General features: G+C 45.3%; 1 protein-coding gene across 1 annotated transcript in view; it reads left to right on the plus strand.

Annotated features, from left to right (window-relative positions):
- Positions 1 to 13338, plus strand: part of TMEM178B (transmembrane protein 178B) — a 243731-nt gene extending 230393 nt beyond the window's left edge. The window contains exons 4-5 of the mRNA XM_064457322.1: positions 7378 to 7449; positions 11331 to 13338. Coding sequence (XP_064313392.1) covers positions 7378 to 7449; positions 11331 to 11479 — 221 coding nt within the window. The 3' untranslated portion in view covers positions 11480 to 13338. The remainder of the gene's footprint in view (positions 1 to 7377; positions 7450 to 11330) is intronic.
- The last annotated feature ends 835 nt before the right edge of the window (positions 13339 to 14173 follow it).

The raw sequence follows: 14173 nt of genomic DNA on the forward strand, positions 1-14173 counted from the left end.
AGAGCCTAGATGACTGCCTCAATATAGGCCACAAGAGGAAAATGAAATGCTGGTCACCTCTAGTAAAGCACTCCAGAATCACAGACCAATTGTCCTTCCTTGCTCGGGGAAGACTTGCAATGAAAGTAACTGAGGCTCAGATAGGTTGTCTCCAAGGGAAGGTGGGGGAATGAAAAAACCGAAACCAAACAGCAGTTGCTATAGGTCAGAACTGACAGGCATTGGTAGAGTTACGTGAGGACGATCCAACGTCTCCCACAGCATCAGCAGCAGGAATTGTCAATCCCTGACAGTCCCATTCTAGGACTACATTTTTGTATTCTTCCTTCACTGATTGACACTCCTGCAGAGTGGCATGAAGCGACTTCAGAAGTTTTGTGTAGGGTGCATACACACAGACACCCTCACTTCCCTCCTTCCTTAGACACACACACCTGGCATGCCCCACATGATGTGGGTGCTAGTAACCTGTAAATATGTGTACTATGTAGAGAAAAAATACATGGCAAAATGCAGCATAGTAGTTTGTTTTCTATTCTTTTATACTTAACTCAGGAGTTGCAATGCAATTCAGATCCCATCTGCAGCCGTGTTAGGCTGTGCATGCAGATTGCATGGAAACTATCTGCTGAAGAGACGTGGGGAAGCACAATGCAACTGGGACAAATTGGGTATTTGCGACCAAAATGTATTTGGATATTTAAGGAAGAGTTACCAATGTTGTTCTGATCCCAGAGATGCAGGGAAAGGAAGCAGCTGAGACACCAATATGTGTTTCTTTCTGCCTGTTTTGCCTTTGGGCAGATACATGTAGCAAAAAGGGAGGCAGTGAACGGCTCAGGGCAATAACATCATGAAACACCACAGCAAGACTGTCCAGAGCTGACCATCAGTGCTCTTCCCAAAATCACAGAATGGTAGGGGTTGGAAGGGACCTCTGGAGATCATCTTGTCCAACTCCCCTGCTTGAGCAGGGACACCTAGAGAGTCGATACAGGGTTTCTACAGAGCTACTTCTGATCCAGTCACTCCTGAGCTAGCCATCCTACCTCCAAAAATGCAGTTGTGTCCACAAGTCCTTACCTCCTTCTGGTGCCACAGGCCCTGGTACTAACCACTCATGTGCAATATGGGCCGGTGTCACTTTCTGAGTGCGTAAGGCTAAGGGAAAAAACCTGAAGTCCCATCAGAAGGACAGCCTTGGTATATACAAGATTGGTTCCTGCAACTCGCTGTTGCAAGGTGCTTCTCTAACACAGATGGCCTCAGTCACAAGAGAAAAAATTTGCACATATCACCTCCAAATCAGAAAAGTTTATGATCTCCTAGTGTAAAAATCCCACTGTGTCGAGAGGCAGCACCATGGCAGGACACTGACTGAGTCTTATTTCTGTCCTCTGGAGAGGGCCTCTATGGGCTGTCAGCAGCACGGAGACAGTGGTTAATGCTGCTTGGCACAGCAGGGAGCTTCACATCCCCATGAACCCTACGTGTGGCAGCAGGGCACAGGAATATCTCTGTAAAGGCAACTCCTTCAAGTGGCCCTGTTGTTTTGCCAGCCGGTCAGAAATACCCAAAGAGTATCAGTGATTCTGTGGTAGATGAGATAAAGAGTCAAGTCTTCAAAAAGCTGCATGACCTGTGGGTTTTACCCCAGTTTCAAAGTGATGTAGACACCAAGAAGCATGAATCAGATACAGCTCAGTCTCCTGGGGCCAGCTACACAAAAGAGCCTCACCAACCAATTCCTCCTTAGACGGTGAATAGTAAAACACTAAATGCCTTTGGTGCCTACAGATTTTTTTTAAAAAAAAAACATATATGGTCCTAATTTGCTTAAGGTCTTGTGACATTTTATCTCAAGAATAGTTTTCTTCTGACTGTAGAGCATAAGGCTGTATTTTTTAATGAAGGGTTATTCATTAACAATATAGATCATAAGAAAAAGGTTCGAGTAATCAGAACAATAAAATAAAAGCGCAGCCTTAGACTCTTCAGTTAGAGTGTACTGAATTATTTATAACTCCTGGGCACCAACAACAATCACAGATATCTAATTTAAACTGTTACTATTTTTACTTGGCAATTTCCATCACTTAGAGTGTTTATATTCATGTATTTGTTGTTTGATCTTTTCCAGGACAAAATTTCCCCTACTTACACAGAAAAGCATATCTGGGGACTTTTGAAAGTATTTTTCTGCAGTAACTTGAGTTATTTTAAAGCATTTTGAGGCCTCCTATTAGAGATATTACAACTTTCAAATCTGTAAACTGTACCTAAAATGGCCTTGAACTTTCAGTTCTTTCTCAAGTAAAATTCCTTCTGATTACAGGTTATTAGAATCAATGGGAAATTTGCTTCATTAACAGCTGTAAGACTGGGTCCTATTTATGTGTATATGTGATGAGGGGACTTAGGTAAGGGGGCTGTACTTATATGTCAGTGCACTTAAGGATCTTTTGCACAGACACAGGGAGGAACACTCACTGCTAGGTCACTCTAACTTTATACCAATCTCTTTTTGTAAAAAACAACCATTATACTTGTGTGTGGCTGGAATAATGCAGTCGTAAATCTAGCCTATAGGCTGACACACATATACATGTATATATGTGTATATATGTATATATATTTGTAAATTTACGAAAAATGTCCATAGCTTCATGATTGCCTGAAATAACCTGAGGCTGATGTACAGAATTTCAGGCAAAGGACTGTTTCTTTTTCACAATCCTCATGTATCTCAGATTTAAATCAAAACAAATTAAAAAGTACTATTTCCCAGGAAAATCCTCATTCAGCCGTTGCGCCAGTCAAGGAGAGGTACCACACTAAAGTGAGCGGCACACACATCCACATACATATATCCAGTCACAGGACTGGGTCTTAAGGGCTTTTTTAAGGAAAAGAAATGGACTGAAAAAGCCACGGCAGAATTTCTGTTCCACATTAGCTCCCTCAATAGACTCACTTATCCTTTATTAAGAGGCCCTTTGTATGGATGCTGTTCTGCACTAGGTGTACATTTGTGAGAAGCACCTTTGTGGGTGAAGTGAAGCTACACAAAGGCCTACATTTTCTGACCTGCATCCACCCCCATTCCCCTTAGGCACTTAACCAAGCTCTTTATGTTAATGGGCTCATCTCCCTTGGTTTCTTGTATAGTTAATGAAGAGAGACAGTTGCTTCTAGATGGTGAACCAGTAAAACTGACATCTAAGTCAGCTTTAGGAGCTCCCTCTCACTCCACAGAGTGACGACTCACCTATTGTCGGTGGTCCCAAGATCTTAGAAGTTCTCAAATCCTAATGAGATGAATCAGGGACCTAGTGCAGAAGAGCAGCCATATGGAGATCAGCCATTGCCCTGTCCTTCAGGTGCATGGTCTGGCTCACCATGCAAAGCGCAGATGTTAATTGTGGAAGACTGTTGGAGCAAAAGGAGATGTTCACAGCAGCCTTCCCCTCACAAGCTGCAATGTGGCTGCAAAGGCTAGGGCTTTCCCCAACCCCTGGAAACTGCATTTGAGGTGAGCTCTCTGCGGTGGTTTCCAGCCACAGACTACTGGGTGGTCTCAGTGCTGGAGGTCGGAGATTTTTGGTCTGAACTCTTCACCTTTCTCTGCCAGTCCTGGGCATTGCTGAAGCAGTTCAAAGAGTGAATTTACATCCTAGAAGTTTGAATAGCTAAGCCGTTCATAGGTTACTTTCTTGCTCCATCCCCAAACTGGCCTGAAAAAAGTCATCTAGCTGGTAGTGATAATCAAAAAATTCTCCTCTAAGGTACAGTTTGGGGGCTTTCATTTTTTTAAAAAAAATGTTAATAACTGCTTTAAAAACAACTTACATGGAGATTAAAAAGATTGCAATTTCATCCCTTATTGTTGGGATTAGAGTTGTCCTCAGAAAAACTAAATGGAGGCCTCAACAACAGAATGAACTTATTCAGAAAGCTGCACTGACAAGACTGAACATACGTCTCCATCTCATGGTGAGAGTCTCTCAGAGACAAAATTTGAAATCACATATTGATAGCAAGTCTGTCTGGAAGGACCAGCAATTTAATCCAGCATAGGAGCTCTGGAGCTCTTGTATATTCTCATATTTTACCTGAATAAGACAAACACATTCAGAGGAGTGGGAGAATTAAACTGATTTCTGAAAACTCCAGGGCTAAGTGACTTTGGGTGTCATGCCAATGTGTGGTCACTACTATTTATTTTTACAGCTAAATTTAAGTCAGTGACTTGACAATCTTCACCCATCTCTCAGAATAACTTTATTTTTAAAAATACTGTTAAGGTTATGGCAAGAGGGACTTCAGCTGGCCCTCAGGGACCTGTAAAGTAAAGATTCAATACCGTGTAACAATACTTAGGGAAAGACTTTAGCTAGAAAGTGGAAGATAAAACTGAGTTCCAGGGATCAAAAGTTATTTTTCAGCATGGTACCTCCTTGACCAGGCCGTACTGTTTCATCCTGACATTCCTCTCCTGCTCTCCCTTTCCCTTTTTTGAGGATCCAGATCTGTATCTCTCTCTCCCTCTCCCCCTCCCCCCCAGCTTTTCCTCCTTCTGTGTGAGAATATAGAGATGCTTTCTGTAAAGACGTTTTTCTCTAAATCCCATTCCATACCAACTCTTGCATATGTGACTGTTCTGTTATTTGAGATGTCTGTGAAAAAGAAATAAAGGCTTTAAGAATGAACTCTGGAAATGAGGAGAAGCTTGACAATAAATCAAATTGAAGGATGCAGCACCATTTTCTGCAAGACTTTTCAGAATATTTCTAAATTCTCATCATCACCCGCCCTTCTTCCCTCCCTGTGAGAGGGAAGGGGACGGTCCTGGGATGTGGGACTTTCAAAGGTTGGTCTTTTAGCTGTCGACTCACTGCGTCCCACAAGGGTTTTGCAGACTTCTCCAAGTTTTACTGTCAAAGGAAACCTCTTTTTAAAAGGTGATAAACTCAGTGTGCAGCGCCACATGGGAAGAGGCTCTAAAGGGTGACCATATCTCAGTTTATCTTTCTTTCCTGTTCTTTACAACAGCCCTGCATGTCCAGCCATGCATGCTCTCCTCCCTGCTGGGCTGACTTTGCCAAGGGCATAGCTTGCCAAGAGGGGCCTGCCTGGCCCCTCTTCCCCACGCTGCACTTGGATTATCTTCTTGGATAATTTTCCACTTTCTCTTAACAAAACTCTCTCACCTCCTAATGAAAGCCATAACCACTCACTCCTGTGACCCTGCAGCAGGGAGAGAATGCACAGCCTCCCACGGCACAGCAGCAACGCCTGGCACTGAGGCAATCCTAGCAGGTAGCCAGAAGGATGGGTGCAGCGCACATGGCCATCTCACACCAGAGAAGTAAAGCATCGCCTTGCCTTGTGAGCTCCCACCGTGCTGCTCATGAACCACTCGGCCAGTTCAGAGCTGTGGGTCTGACTCCTCACTGTCTCGCACTTGTGCCATCACACACTCCTATAGCAAATACATGCAGGCATGGTGAAACAAGCCTGTGCGAAGGCACTAGTGTTTTGCACAAGGGCCAGTGAGAAATCGGACTCCCTGGACTCTCCTCCATCCACAGTAGATGCATCTCCTGCAGATATTTGCTTTTTAGGATTTCTTCTACCACAAGTAATATTCACCCTGGCCATGAGCTACCACTCTGGCCAAAAGTTTTTGGAGGGTTCCCCTTCCTTGACTCCCTCACTGATCCTTTTTTTCCTTAAGGAAAAACATTTCTTGGCCCAGAAGAAATGAAACAACTCCCATAACCATCCTTTGCTGATGACAAAAGTTGCAATCACCACTGTGTCTAACTGACACTTTGGGAAGCTTAGGATAATAATTCACTTAAATGCCTGCAAACTGAAGTATGTCAGCACTTCTGTAGGACATTCCCAAGTAATATGACTGGTACAAGACATTTATCAAGTGGATGTATCTTGGCCAGATGTTTATGTTTCCTTTAAGCGCAGTACACCCATATCAAAGCTGGATTAGAAAAGACCTAGAATGCCACAATACTCAGGCATATTCAGAGAAATGCATTGATACGTTGCATTTATCTGGCATATTTTCTCTTCAGAAAATTTTACAAGTATGAGTCACACCAGACCTGTCTGAGGCAGGTAGGTATTATAGCCATTTTAGAGACGGGAAGCCAAAAGCCTGGGAAAATACCTAATGTTTAGCGGTTTGATGCCCTCTCGCAGCTTCCACTACCTGTAGGTGGAGCCTTCTGATTTCAGCACTTTTGAAAATCCAGACTGTAGCTAATTTATCCAAATCTGCAGTGGTTGTAGATGTGAAAGCCAGGATTAGGACACCCAGGATCCTGACTTCACCAGAGCACTGCTACAAAGCTTTGATCCCACAAAGCACGTAAGCACTTGCCTAATTTCAAGCATGAATGTCCTATTAATGATGCTATTGCCATGCTTAAAGCTAGGCACACGCCTAATTGCTTTGCTAAATTGGGAATTACATTAAAATATATTAAAGTTTAGCATATTTTGAAAATCCTAAAATGTGTCCCTTCCTGATTATGTTTTGGGCATTGTGAAGGATATTTGAACAGTGCATACAGCCGCTCAACCAACTGAAGCACTTTTTAGCCAATCCACGCAGAGTTTAATTAGTTTTGGTTAGTAACATCCAGTTGTCAGAAGTAATTGGGGGCGGCACATCCTGCGAGGTTTGGACTTCTGCACTGCTGCAAGAGGCAAAGTGGCTCCTGTGGCCTTCGGTGCTAACAATACATCAACAACAACTGACTATTGCGTTAGGTCGTTCTGGTAAGGTGTGAACGTGGTGGCTAATTTCACAAGTAATGTGACATCATGTGTATTGTACTTTTCCATTTCTTCCTGTAAATTGTTGCAGAAGAGGTGAACAGAAGTCATTTAAACATGAAACAAACACGAACTTCTTGTTCCGTAACTCCAAGGTGCTAATCTGCAGACATACGGGTGTTTGTGTACATGCATCGGTGTTTGCAGGACCATGGCCCTAAAGGATCATTTTAGTGGCAGGGTTGAGATCAGGGAACTAACAGGAGGATTGAACAAACCCCTGTAACTTTGAAAGACAAAAGTTGCAGAAAGCATCACCAGACTTTGCCGAAAAACTGGCTACATCTTACAATTTTCCTTTTGTTTTGATTTTGTTTGGTTTTGTTTTTACCCAGATTGGCACAGAATACTGTATTTCCATCAGTTAAGATCTTGTCTGGTAACTAACTAACCAACTTGTTCATGGGAAATTAAAAAAATAAATAAGTAAACTGTCAATTGTGGAATGTAAACTGATTAAACAATAAAAAAAAAATCATGTTGTGTGTTTTAAGTGGCTGTGTCTGCTTGTGTCAGGAGCGGGGCTGGACACCTCTGATCTTCCCCATCCCCAGCCGAAGGACGAAGGGCAAAGAGCAGAACTGGAAGGTGGGTGGCCTCTGAGCTATGGGGTACTGGAAATGCTCTTTTAAAACAACTAATAATGCTGATTAGATGGCTTTTTATCAGAAACACTGTACAAAACATTACAAACGCGACCAGTATCTCAATATGACTATTTATGAGGAGGTTTTTCTGCCTGTCATAGACGGGATTGAGTCCTGCTGGAGCCTTGGGAACTGCATGTACCCTAACACCATTAATCCCTTTTTGGAGCCACTTAACATGTAGAAGTCTGTGATTTGACTGAAAGGCATAGCAACATTGCAGTAGTTTAGCCCCCATCTTCCCCCAGCAAATAAACAAAACCAAATATGAAATATAGCCTTTTGGGTTTTCGGTGCTCAGCTCTAAAGGCTTTGGGAAGCCTGGCAGGCACAACGCACGCTGATATTAGTGCTTCCTCATCGCACTGGTGTCCTCAGGCCAAGAGTAATGAATCAGAGATGCATTTTCTACACAGCTTTGAGTGTGCAACTGGAGTCAGGCTGCAGGTGTCCCAGGTTGAATACCCAAAGATCAGGGTATTCATAACAAATGTAAAGGTATAAAAAGTACCCCAAATGCATAAAAAGAAATTAACAGGAATGGACAGAAGTGCTTTCAACTGTCCTAGGAGAGGAAAAGCAAAAGAGTAGATCAAAGAGAAAACCACAGTTTTTAAATTTTTTAATCAATGAGTTTTAAATTAATTAACCTAGAACTAAACTGTTACAAAAAATGCAAGCAAGGTATTTTTAAAACTTAATTATTTTGTTGGGTATGGTGTTAAAAATTGAAATTGTCTGTGTTGGCTGTTTTTACCTGATTGAGCAGTTATACCTATCAAGACCTGACAGTCTAATATAAGGAGGCACCTAAAACATCCTGCCAGGTGGCACATTTTTCTAGCTGATGGTTCCTCCCAGGCTGACAGTTTTTTAGCAACAGATTTTGGGTTGTAGCAACAACAATCAATCTCCTGCAGTTCTCAGGATGGAATCCTTCCTGCCCCCAAAGAGGTGCTGCCTAAAATATCAACTGCAGTAAGGAACCAAATGAAGAGTCTGAATGGAGGAGCATAAAAGGGAATTCTCTGTCAAAAACCTCATTTGTACTTACAGAAATTCCTTGACCTCTTCCCTGTCAGTAATGGCTGAGGAAGTGAGCAATCTTGGTGATGTACTAAACTCAGAACTCGGAGGATGTGCCTATTTTTGCCACTTTTTGAGTGAAATTGCTTGCATTACCTGTGCTTATGACCTGCCTTCTCCTGCGAATAAAGTCTGTGGGGCAAAGCAGAGAGCAGGAGGGGAAAAGAGTTGGTTGGGGGGTGCAGAAGCTGGCAACCCCACCATGGCAAATGAAGGCAGAAAAGGCCGTACCATGGTGTGTTTGGAACCATGTGGGATTAAAACCCTTTCGATTAAAAGTCGCCTCTTCTTGCCTACTCCTGCCCATGCCACCAGACACAGCCACCCACCCAGCCATCCTCACCTGCTCAGTGAAACCTCTCTGTTTAGCAGCAAATGCTGGTGGTAGGGGCTGCTCAGGTATTCGCTCTCTGCCACCAGCAGAACAATGTGATTCATCAGTGCTAAAAATGGAAGTCTGCAAAGCTCGCCTTGTGGCAGGGGAGAAAGCAGGTGCCCTCTCTTGTGGCAGCGATGGCAGGGAAAGCCCTGGCAGCGTGGCCGCAGGGACAGAGAGCTCAGCTGCTCAGTGCTTGTATGGGAAAGGGGGAAGAAGAACACGAACTGAAGGAGCTGGCTGCTCCTTGAAGACTGAGCTAGAGATGCCACTGTGGAAAGGCCTGTGCTGCAGAAAGCAAGTGGCCTGACATTGGGAGAGATTTGTTCATAAAACACCAGGTCTGCATTAGCCACGTGAGGGCTGAATATTAACCCTGTGTCGTGGTTTAGCCCCAGTCAGCAACTAAGCACCACGCAGCTGCTGGCTCACTCCCCCCACCCCAGTGGGATGGGGGAGAGAATCGGAAGAGCAAAAGCAAGAAAACTCATGGGTTGAGATAAGAACAGTTTAATAATTAAAATATAGTAATAGTAATAATGGTAATGATAATAATGATTATGATAATAATAATGATAATAATAATAATAATGATAATATAATAAAAAGGAAAATAATGAGAGACAGAAATGAAGCCTGGAAAAAAAAAGAAAAAAAAAATCACAAGTGATGCAACTGGTCACCACCCACTGACCAACGCTGCCGGTCCCCAAGCCGCCGTCGCTGCTTCCCCCGGCCAACTCCCCCCAGTAAATATACTGGGCATGACATCATATGATAAGGGATATCCCTTTGGCCAGTTTGGATCAGTTCTCTTGGCTGTGCCCCCTCCCCTCCCAGCTTCTTGTGCACCCAGCAGAGCATGGGAAGCTGGAAAAGTCATTGACTAGTACAAGCACTACCCAGCAACAACTAAAGCATCGGTGTGTTAGCAACATTATTTTCATATAAGTCCAAAACACAGCACTATGCTAGCTACAGTGAAAAAAACATTAACTCTGTCCCAGCTAAAACCCTGCAGTGCACTGTTTCTCCCTGCAGTGCCCAGGCCACCCAGCCCTGCTGCTGAAGGTTCGATGGTGCTTTGCAGGCTGCTGCTCACTTCCTGGGGTCCTGCTCTCTGGCACAAGGGGAGATGCTGGGCAGTGCCATAGCACCATGCAGGAGCCTGCAATCCAGCTAGACAAAGCAGACAGAAACCAAAAGAAGGGGAAACTCATTAAATGTAGTTCACTACAGAGGAAACAGAGAACAGAGGGATTTGAATCACTCAACATCACACAAGCTGCCCGTGGCAGAGCAAGGGCTTGCTGCGCCCTTGCTAGGCTGTCCCAGTTGGGAAGGCAAGGGCTGAGGCTGCCTCACATGGACTCTACCTCCCCACCACGCTGGGCACCAGCATTTGGCAGCTGGCAGTTTGGGAAGTGCAGCAGGAGTGCTCATCGCTCATGGTCCAACTCCTCCTTCGAAGTTGCGCCATCACCTTCAGAGATACCTCCATCTGTTCAAGACTCCACCTGGTCATGAAGGGAAGTAACTACTGACTTAGGAAGGAAAGTAGTGAATATTTTGAAAATTAGGTTTAGGAGAGAGGAATCTACCCATTGGTTTCCTCTGCAACATGGTGGGGCCTTGGCAGGTCAAATGGGGGGATGGGGGCAACAACTCCAGTTCTTCACATCAGTGAAATCCTTTGCTCTGCCCCTGAGCAGCACCCCAATGTGCAACTTTCCCTTTGCTTTGGAGTATCTGCTAATTCTTTGTGCCCACACAGGAGCAAGGACCCTCTCAGTGAAATGCAACCGCTCTGTTTCAGAAGCAGGATAATCTCACAGTGACCTTTCTTGTCAGAAGCACATGATAACTGCAGCAGACTGGGGCTGCACGGGGTGAGGATGCTGGTAATGAAATGCTTTCATAGCTTGACACTCATTATTCCGTTACATTATTGGGTTCTTCCCCAGGGGCCCTCTAAAGAGTCACGGCTGAGCTCTTTTCCTGCAGAGACCAAAACCAGACCACCTAACAAGCTACATTTACTAAAATTTTCACTCCCTCCTTGCTCAGGGGGAGTGTGGTCTTGTTCATTTGCATCAGACAGAAGTGGAAGAAATGCGCCAGCTCAGTTATGAATTTATCAGCTGGCTAACCCACGCCAAACAAAGCAATCAGCCCACCCCCAGCCAGGAGCAGCAGAAACTGCTGTCACCCCAGGACATGCTGCCCTGGGGTCCCCAGCACGCTTCAGCCATTCTGCATCTGCTGTGGACTTGCAAAGGTCGACCACTGACCACTTCTTTGTAAGAAACTGCACTTTCCCCTTGATTGCTTAATTCCCTGCTATTTCTTCTCACCCTCAGATAACCCCTTGGTCGTCTCAGTTATGAAATTCAAAGCGGCCATCACCCACGGTGAGGCCCTCACCTGGAGCTGGCTGCTCAGAGCGAAACCTGCATTGGCCATGACAGCAAAGCCCTCTGCCAGCGCTCAGCTTTTTACCAGGAAATGAGCTGGTGGCCCAAGGGCATGCCCAGCGGTGTGAGGGCTGTACTGCCAGCAGATACAGTTGGAGAGAGGTCACAGAGTCTAAGATTTGGGCCATCATCTCCCGCCAGTCCTCTCCCTGGAGACAACCCTTTCAGTCAAAGGTGGTGGTAGGTATTAGGGGAGGTATTAAACAGGAGAACTGGAGGCACTAGGGATCTTGCTTTGGCTTTCACTAACTGTTCACAGCAATGCTCAAAATGTATGCCAGGAACATAAAGGGGAAATAAACCCTGTCATAAGGAGCACACGATTTGGAAAAGCAAAGGCAGCCACAGGGTGAGAGAAGGAAATAAAATGCACAGGCGAAGCCTTCATAGTGACAGTCGGCACTTGGAGGTGGCCATATATGCTTGAAACTACTGTGCACAGAAGCTACTTAGTACTTCAGTGCCTTCGGCTGGCTAAATAAACGTATTTAAATTAAAGTGAGTGCACACATACATGTACACGTGCATACGCACACGCACCCTCAACTGGTAGGTAAAACACGAAACAAAACTGAATATTCTTTGCAGCAAGGCAGATTTCATCCTTTTGTGTTGTGCTTTCTTACAAGCTTCCTGCAAACCTGTCAGAGAAAAGGAGGCTGACAGTGAAACAAGTTGCTCTGTGAATTGAACAAAGCCTCGACTTTTCAGTTTCACATTTGGGGTGTCTCTGACAGGCTGCAGTTTCTGCTTCATTTAACCTAGCTCGTTCCCTTTGGGAATTCTCTACCCACCATGTCTGCAGCAAGAAATACCATGTGCTGAGGTTCATAAGGAGCTTTCAAACAGAACAGGTGACTGCTGAGTCCTCCCTTCCTTCCCTTCTGTCAGATGGGGATTCATGCATTACCTTGCACTTCCCGTCTCTACCCAGCTACTGATACTCACAATTAGAAATCTAAATATTTTTCAGACTTCTAATGCTCCATCAAACTCGTTTGCAAGTTGATGGGGACAGATGGGCAGACATGAAGTGACAGAATCTTCATTTCCTTAGGAAACCAGGCTAAAAATATCATGTTCAGAGTTCAGCTTTTTCCATGAAGATGCACAGTTTCCCGGGAGGCCCAGCCAAGTCAGTGGACGCAGGTGGCAGCAGCACCTCTGTGTCCTGGGTGACACCTTTGCCCATCACAGCTGTCATTGCTGTTCCTGCCAAACGTGTTGGCTCTTCCCTTCAGCTGGGAGGCTCTGTGGTTGTTGAGATCTTTGCTCTGGGTCTGAGCCCTGAAGAGAAGCCCACCAGGGAGGAAGATATAGAAGCATTCACTGCCAGAGCAGAGATCCACATTGCCTGAGGTAGGGTCTGAATGCTCCCAAGCTAAACCTGGCAACTTAAAACATATCTGCAGAGACTGGAAGATGCCCTGAGGGAAGCTGTATCTCAGGATGGAGAATCACCCACGCTTGCCTCTCACCTCTAGCTGCCACAGCACCATCCTAACGGCCTTGCAGGAAACTGTGCAACCCACCTGCCTGCCTTGCTTTGCCCCCTAGTAAGCAGGGATGGAGGCTAACATCTGCAAGAGCTTATTGTGAAGGCTACTAAGATAGCGCTGCTACAAATGCTGCCAGGTGGCACAGTCCCAGTCTGTACAAAACAGTCCCAGAGACACCTTTTGCCATTTTGCCAGTAAAAACAAATTAACTTTCACCAGCCTTGTGACGTCTCTGCAGAGCTAGGTCTGAGTCGAACATTTATTAGTAATGTGCTCATCTATTCTTGAACAGAGTGTGCTCCTGTGGCCTGGGGGCTCGCAGGACTCGATAACAGGGATGCAGGCGGTTGTGCACCAGGTTCACTGCCTGGCGTGCATGGGGAGAGGGGAGGAGGTGGAAGGGAGCAGTGCTTTACCCCCAGGCAGTGCAGAGGCGGCTGCCAGCGCTTGGCTTCTGGGCAGTTTTCCCAACTGGCATTGTTGATATCTCTTGATTGTCCTGTCACACCATTGCTGACAAGTACTTAAATCGAGCGAGTTCATCCCATAAAATTTAAGGAAGAAGAGAGAGGACAGAAGAATGAAAAGCAATGTATTTTTCTTATAGCACCTCTCTTTTTCTCATTTTCTCCTGAAGTGTCAGCACCTTAAATAAAAAGCCTTTTACTGCCTCACTGCTGCCTGCATCCAGTCACAAATAGCTCACGCTGTTGCAAACAGGCCAAGGTCTCAGCTAGCCAGCTCTACCCTCGAGGGTGTCACCTCTGTGCAGAGCCCTTCATTCTCCTTCCGCTCTCGTTTCCCCTTTGCTGTCACATTCACTCCTGCTAGCTTGGAAACACTTGCCTTTTGCTTGCAGATATCAGAGGAGGTTGAGCGCAAACCCCATTCCCTAGGTCTGCTGTTTAGCTTCCATCCCACCAAGAGAATGGCCAGGAGGAACCACGTTACTGATTTCCAGTTTCTCACAGTTCATTTCCAAACTTGTGATCCACACCGAGAGCTAGCAAGGTATCGTTTAGTCTCTGCTTCCTCCTGCAGCCCTGAGGAGGGTTGGCTAGAAAGGATCTCCTACAAATTCTGCTTTCTGGGGAGCTCCCATTAAGCCATGTGAGGGTGTTGGAGATCAGAAGCTCCTCTCTCAGAAAAAGAAACATCTCTTCTCAGCAGCTCCAGACCAAGTAAGGGTACCCTGTCACCAGGCAGGACCAGGATGAAACACGGTCCTGA

The sequence above is a fragment of the Phalacrocorax carbo genome, chromosome 1 (genome assembly GCF_963921805.1).
Source record: "Phalacrocorax carbo chromosome 1, bPhaCar2.1, whole genome shotgun sequence".
NCBI lineage: Eukaryota > Metazoa > Chordata > Aves > Suliformes > Phalacrocoracidae > Phalacrocorax > Phalacrocorax carbo.